Raw genomic sequence first — 7,260 nt, 5'->3', positions numbered from 1 at the left:
ATGGCTTGATTTTGCATCATGTCAAAGGAGACATTGATCTCACCAGGTTTAACATTTAACATCATTTTCGAAAATATTTTAGAACAAATTTTATGGGTATTAAGTTCAGTTTTTAATTGTATCTTCATATCTTTATTATCTTCGATTTTTATTTTTACTCCTAGTTCTGTACAAAAACTGCATACATCCTGACGTGGATGGCCAAAGTTCAAATTAAAATTGGTAGTAAATATTTTATGAAATTTATTTAATGATGAAACTGGCTTTTCTTCTGTGGTTCTTTGAAATTTCCACTGTTTCCATAAGTAACTTACAGACCACTGTGGTGGCAAGTAACTTCTACCTGTATCACACCTTGCATAATGGTTCTTTTTACATTTTAATTTACAAATAAAAGCAATAATACTTTCACTGATTTCTTTTGATTGAATTGTGGATCTTGCACCACCTCTTTTTTCTTGGGGACTAGTTCCTAACATATAAGTAGATGCCAAAAAATTTAATCGCCTGCGTGTAAAAGTTGTTATTTGAGTGAAGCTTGTAATGCATACTGGTATTCTATCTCCCTTATTATTAGGTATGTAATATTTAATTACATTTCTCACAGTTGTATTAGGTTTACGGCGATTTGTTCTTTTTGGTCTTGTAACTGCTAGGAAAGTTAAAATAAATTTATCTTGTTGAATCTTGCTCGACAATTTTGATAAGTTATAACGAAACAAATTCAAATTTTCAATTGACAGTTTAAAAATTTGACATTGAGTATTAGGTTCTTTATGACCACAGTTGTTTTCAAAAGACCAATCTGAGTTTATATGATTTTTAACTAATTGTTTTTGTTTTTTCTGATTTATTGAGTTTCGTTTTCTACCGTTTTCTACTACTTTTACAGGCTCAGGAAACTCTGGATCAGAACTTATCAAAGATGACTTGGATGTTGATGAATGCAAATTTGATATACTTGTGTTCATAAGAAGATTTGGAGTTGGATTTACAGTATCTAAAATATTACTGACAGAATGTGTAGGACTATTATTGAAAGCTGAAGGTATTTCGATAACAAGAAATTTATTATTGGACACATCTTTATTAGGGTCATCAAAACAAAGTTCCACATCCATATTTTCAAAATTCAGTACATTCATATCCTATGGAGCCATACATGTATTCATAAAATTAAAATATATACATTTTTGTGTCAATATAATTTAATAAAACTACTATTCTTACATTTTGCCTAGGTATTATGGTTTCTTTGACAGAACCTCTTAATCTTAATAATTCAGAGTCAAGCTTGTTATAATCCTAACAAAAATATATTTTTTTAAATGTTAATTATTATTTATTTATTTATTTAAATTACCTATGGTAAATAAAATAAATTATACCAAAATCTTTACCAAACAAAACATTTAAATTTAAACAATTTATATAAAATAAATTATAGATATGATTTTTACATTATAGTTAATATTATTATTCTTACATTTTCTTTTGGTGTAATGGTATTTTGGACAAAATCTGTTGACAGCATCTCGGAGTCAAGCATTTGATAATCATCCTAACATACATTAAAAAAAAAAATGTATTAATATTGACTTAATAATAATTAGGTATTAAATAAAATAAACTTAAATTTGTAAAATTATTATGTATAGTTTTATAAACTTTTACAAATATTAAGTACTTACATATTTTTTAGGATGTTTGGCTGGCAGACTAAATACATTTGTTTTTGATAATAACCACGAAGTTACTTTTGCCTGTAATAATCATACATTTTATTTTAAAAATGATTTATAGTTTCCAATAAAAATGTATATTAGTTACCTGACAACTATCATCGTTCGAAAAGTCCAGTCTTCTTGACACATTTTTAAAAGTTAAGTCTTCTTGCTTTAATTAAATAAAATATTATATTATAAGTATATGATTATTACAATGTTAGTTAATGTCATTTAAAATGGTCATAATAATTATATTTATTATGTCATATTGTAAAGGTACAGTAGTTACTGACAATAACAAAACATTTCATTATGACCATAAGTTGATGGTATATTTATTATATACATAGATAATGTGTAATAATGAAAAAGTACTTACTCTTTGAGCAGCAAGTACAAGTTTTTTGGACCTTGGATTCATATTAAAAATCTTCTTATTTTATTTTAAAAACTAATAAATTATTTTTCATCAGTTTTATCCTTCTTTGCATAATACGTTATCAATGAACTTTTGGCGGTAAACAGCCAAATTCACAACACTTTTTGTTATCATCAAATGAAGTTAGGAACAGATTTTTTTTTTCATCGAATAGATAAACTTATGAACATAAAATTAGAATTAATCGTATTTTCAAATTTAATAATCAAATTTATTTAAACAAAGTAAAATTGAAATTAATTTGATGGTAAAATTACCAAAAAGCAATGGCACGTTTTGGAAAATAGAGAATTGATGTCCTATGTAATTAGTATAGGAAATGGTACGTTTTGCTTTGAGATTGGCAATAACGCGTTTTGGAATGATATATGGCAATGGGACGTTTTGACGTAACAACTACTTGAGTCCTATATTTATATTATGGGCAATAGCACGTTATGGAACAAAATGGCAATAGAACGTTTTGGAAAGTAATAATATAGGCGATAGCACGTTTTGAAACAACTACCGATGTTAAGATCGATACCACTGAAAAAATAATCGTGATATCGAAAAAACGATTCCAAATTCGTATTCCCCAGCATATTTACCATAAGAATCGATATCTAACTCGATTTTGATAAAAATGGCAATAGTGCGTTTTGGAATGTCGCCCTTCAATTATAACTTACACTATCCATTAGTTCTTTTCTAATAATTTTGATAGGTCATGTTGAAATTCCATCTTCTGCTTGTCTTTTACAATTTTCTCGCAAAATGTGTCTTTCTATTTTCACTTCAGAATTAGATTCATGCGTAGGTATGTTCACCAATATTATTTACAATAGAAGTCTTATGCGCATCAGTAACTATGCTTACGTAACACGTTTTAACTGTACAAAGCCATTTATGCATTCCGTCTTTGCGCGTTCTTACATGCCTATACTTATTAAAATGTAAAAGAACTAACTGTTTTCCTTTTTCGGATTGTATTAATTGAATTTTATTTTCCATGTTACTAAATTTCGGTATTATCGGTATACACACTCAACACACTACAATCATCAACGATCGACTGAAACTCAGAAAATACTGTACCTATAATAAAACGGAAATAACGATATTTCGTTAAATATATTTGATATCATTAACAATAAAGGTATATAGCAAAAGCGATAAAAGTGATATCTTACAGCATAAATCGACAAAAAACCCAACAAAACCAGCAGATGCCTGATACAAAATTATCGTAATAGTATACCCACACAGCATTGAAATATTTATGATATATTAACCCTTTGTCGACCGACGGTACTTATAAGTCCATCGAAATAAAAGGTGTATGAAATATCATAGAACATTATTTTTGTGTTTCTAATAGGTTGGTACTCACGAGTACCATCTAGTGATTAAATAAATATTATTTTAAAAGCGGTCGTACTATTATTAAACATTTTATTGGCGATTAATTTCGGGGACTGCAGCATTCAACACATATACATGACTTGGTATTTTTCCTTTCTATTTATATGTACATATTTTATTATTTTATCATAAGAAATATTTTGTTTATGTTTAGATATATGTTTAGATGGATTATCTGTTCCTGTTATTGCAATTTCATTATCGATATAATGAAATATTTATAAATAAGACTATGGACTTGTAAGTACCATTGGTCTTTCACGGTAGACATTTAGTCAGTAGTTGTCGACTCGACTAGTAATCGTCGCCGTCGTACGTAAGTGTTTGTTTCAGGGACTAGAAACTTTATGATTTTATCGGTTTGGGTTTAGGTTTCGGTTCTCAAAAAAAGAAAATTTCGGTTTCGGTTCTGGTTTCGGTTTTCAAAAATATCGAATTTCGGTTTCGGTTTCGGTTTCGGTTAATACCGGTTTTAACCCTTATTATTTGACTTTTTTTTTATCAATAAAGTACTATATAAAAAAATTAACATAATATTAATAATCTCTTTTTAGTGACAGGTATTTGTAATTAAGTGTAACTATTCAGATTTACGTATATTTATAAAAAATGAATATTATAAATATAAACTAAATAAATAAATACATTTAATATTTAAATAAATAAAAATTATTATTAAAAAACAAATAAGAATGAATTTCTAACACACTTGGGTGACCCATGTTCAGTTAATATAATAATTTATAACTTATATATAAAAATATAAATTTAAGCAAATATATACCGCGCTAATGAAGACGGAAGAACAGTTTAGTAGAATTGTCGTACAGAGCATAGTATACATAGAGAAAAGAGTTAACGATACCTGCATTACGTTTAGGTATTTAATATTATCAATGCAGGCATATTAGTAAGGTAACAATTATAATTTATAATTTATATGATAACTTACTCTGAATTCTGAATCACTTATAAACGTCCAAATTAATATTATTTTCAGAAATTATACATCAGCTATTGCGAATTGCGATTCAATAATAATATTGATATCGATTACATGGAAATTAGAATTTGGATTTTTGGTATTTCTTTTATGACAATTCTGTTGTACTTGTACACATAATAATATTCTTATTTCTTAGCATTGATAAACTTTTATAGGTTTACATTTTCTATAATTATGTATTATTACTATTAATTAGTTATTACCAACTTACACCATAGATAAAATATCTATTGGATTTTAGAACCGAAAAAAACCGAAAAAAACCGTAAAAACCTCTACATCAAAATATAGGTTTCGGTTTCGGTTTCGGTTCCTAAAAAAATGTATTTAAGGGTTCCGGTCCGGTTCCGGTCCCCAATATTCAAAGGGTTCCGGTTCCAAAACCGGTTCTTTTCGGTACGGTTCCAGCCCCTGGTTTGTTTACTGCCGACGTGTGTGAAATCGTGTTTTTTTTACGTACTATACACATTTTTATGTTAACAGTCCGAATTATTTAACCGTAATAATAATTTTTTTTTAAAATGACAAATAATAATGATGATTTGTTACTTCAATGGTTAAATGAATAAATTCCGTTAGATAATAATGAGATTACCGACGAAGAATTATCGGACGACGAAGACAATATTACGAAAGGTAAAGATTTTTTTTCTGTGATCGATAATAATCCATCTGAAGAAAATATAGTGACAAATGAATTAGAAATTGAAAATGGAGATAGTTTTGAATTTATTCTGGATAATACTGATATTAATTTTTCAAATATAATTGAGCCAGTAGAACCTGTAGTGATAGCTGTGACGACTTCTACTCAAACTGTAAATCTCCACGATATTTCTGGACCTTCTAATAATATCAAATCTCCCTCTTCAAAAAAGCATAAAAACACTTCAAAAAAAAAAAAAGTTGATATCTCACAAATTCGCCGTAAATGGAAAAAAATAACTGTCAAAACATTAGAACCCGATTATTCACTTCCCGATGGACCCGTTGATGGCAAATTCTTGGGGGAAACTGCTACGTCAATATTTTTGGAATTTATCGACGGTTTTATTGATCAACTTTTATATCAAACAAATTTATATAGTATTCAAAGAGGACGTCCTTTGAATATAAAACGTTTTGAAATTCTCAACTTCATAGGTATAAATTTTTTAATGGGATACAACAAACTGCCAAGTTGGAAACATTATTGGGCAACATCTGATGATCTAAATGTTTCCTGTGTGTCAAATACAATGAGCCGTAATCAATTTGATAATATTTTATCAAATCTTCATATTCAAGACAACTTATTGATCCCAAAAAATAATAAAGATAAACTGTTCAAACTTAGGCCTTTGATAAATTTCTGTAATGAAATATTTTCTACATCTTACCACGGAACGAGGGAACTAAGTATTGATGAATCGATGATTATTTTTAAAGGTCGTAATTGTATGAAACAATATAATCCTCAAAAACCTATCAAACGCGGATATAAAATATGGTGTTTATCTGACCAAAGGGGGTATATAAAAAACTTTAGTATATATCAAGGTAAAGATGAGCAATTATCTGATGAATTTGAGTCATTTGGTTTGGGTGAGCGTGTTGTTTTGAATTTGACGAAAAACGAGTGGAATAAAAATAAAAAATTTTTTTTCGACAATTATTTTACTTGGTAATTAATTACCATTGCTAGAAAAATTAAAAGCGGAAAATTCACTAGCATGTGGAACAATCCGATCAAACCGTAAAGATGTCCCGGATTTAGCTGAAGATAAGAAAGCGCCTAGAGGTTCATCAGATTATCGCATTACAAACACTGGTATTGGTGTTTACAAATGGAAAGACACCAAGTATGTTATGTTAGCATCAAATTATCATGGTTCAGAAATAACAACTGTTACAAGAAAGGATAATTGTGGTCGAAAAAAAGATATTCTATGTCCACAAGTTGTACGTGATTATAATTGTTATATGGGCAGTGTAGATCATGCTGATCAACTTAGAACAACTTACGGTGTTAACAGAAAATCAAAAAAGTGGTGGCACCGAATATTTTGGGGTTTATTAGACATTATGTTTGTAAATTCCTATGTTGTATACAAGCAAATACATGGAAGTATTACTCTATTGGATTTTCGTCGTTCAGTCACACAAGGACTTTTGACTTTACGAGAACTTCCTATATCAAACAAAAGCCAATCAACTTCAACACCAAAAAATAAAGGTCCGGCAACAAAGAAGAGGAGAGGAAAAGAATGGTCAGTATCAAAAGATATTCGTTTAACCAATCGAGGAATTCATTGGCCAAAATTTGTTACTAATCGAGGACGTTGTGAAGTTTGTGCTATAAACGGAACTCAATCAAGGCCATATTCAAAATGCTCCCATTGCAATGTATTTTTATGCTGTAACGATAAAAAAAATTGTTTTGCGGACTATCATGATATAGATTGTTCATAAAATCATAATTGATATAACTCATATGTATATAAAAGTATTATACCTAATGTGTTCATAAGCATAATGTAAAAGAAATATATTTTTTTTTAATTAGAATATTTCTTATTTGACTGATATGGAGTTATGATTTTCTTTTTATTTAACCAGCATATAAATCTGCACCTATTAATTTCCAGGATGAAAAAGTTGTTGGTAACAAAATAATTCATATGGCATTGACCTAATAATATAAC

General features: G+C 28.5%; 2 protein-coding genes across 2 annotated transcripts in view; both read left to right on the top strand.

Moving 5' to 3' along the window:
• LOC103308245 (piggyBac transposable element-derived protein 3-like) overlaps nt 1-116 on the top strand; it is a 1,708-nt gene extending 1,592 nt beyond the window's left edge. Inside the window, exon 4 of the mRNA XM_008181315.1 lies at nt 83-116. Within this exon, the coding sequence (XP_008179537.1) occupies nt 83-116 (34 nt within the window). The remainder of the gene's footprint in view (nt 1-82) is intronic.
• Nucleotides 117-2,922: 2,806 nt separating this feature from the next.
• On the top strand, nt 2,923-7,027 carry LOC115035007 (piggyBac transposable element-derived protein 3-like). Its single transcript, XM_029492643.1, has 3 exons — nt 2,923-2,965; nt 5,156-6,160; nt 6,261-7,027. Exons 1-3 carry the CDS (start codon nt 2,923-2,925, stop codon nt 7,025-7,027), a joined length of 1,815 nt encoding a protein of 604 aa, XP_029348503.1.
• Nucleotides 7,028-7,260: the final 233 nt, after the last annotated feature.

Source organism: Acyrthosiphon pisum, unplaced genomic scaffold (assembly GCF_005508785.2).
Source record: "Acyrthosiphon pisum isolate AL4f unplaced genomic scaffold, pea_aphid_22Mar2018_4r6ur Scaffold_3225;HRSCAF=3764, whole genome shotgun sequence".
In the NCBI taxonomy this organism is placed as follows: Eukaryota; Metazoa; Arthropoda; class Insecta; order Hemiptera; family Aphididae; genus Acyrthosiphon; species Acyrthosiphon pisum.
The sequence above is the reverse complement of the archived record's forward strand: the minus strand, read 5'-3'. Positions and strand labels throughout refer to the sequence as shown.

What these genes read in the sequence shown, in the direction of transcription:
- LOC115035007 (XM_029492643.1), top strand. Translation starts at nt 2,923, where the DNA reads ATGTGTCTTTCTATTTTCACTTCAGAATTAGATTCATGCGTAG. An exon ending in AGAATTAGATTCATGCGTAG is followed by an intron (nt 2,966 to 5,155) that starts GTATGTTCACCA and finishes AAATTCCGTTAG; the next exon opens with ATAATAATGAGATTACCGAC. An exon ending in ATTTGAGTCATTTGGTTTGG is followed by an intron (nt 6,161 to 6,260) that starts GTGAGCGTGTTG and finishes TACCATTGCTAG; the next exon opens with AAAAATTAAAAGCGGAAAAT.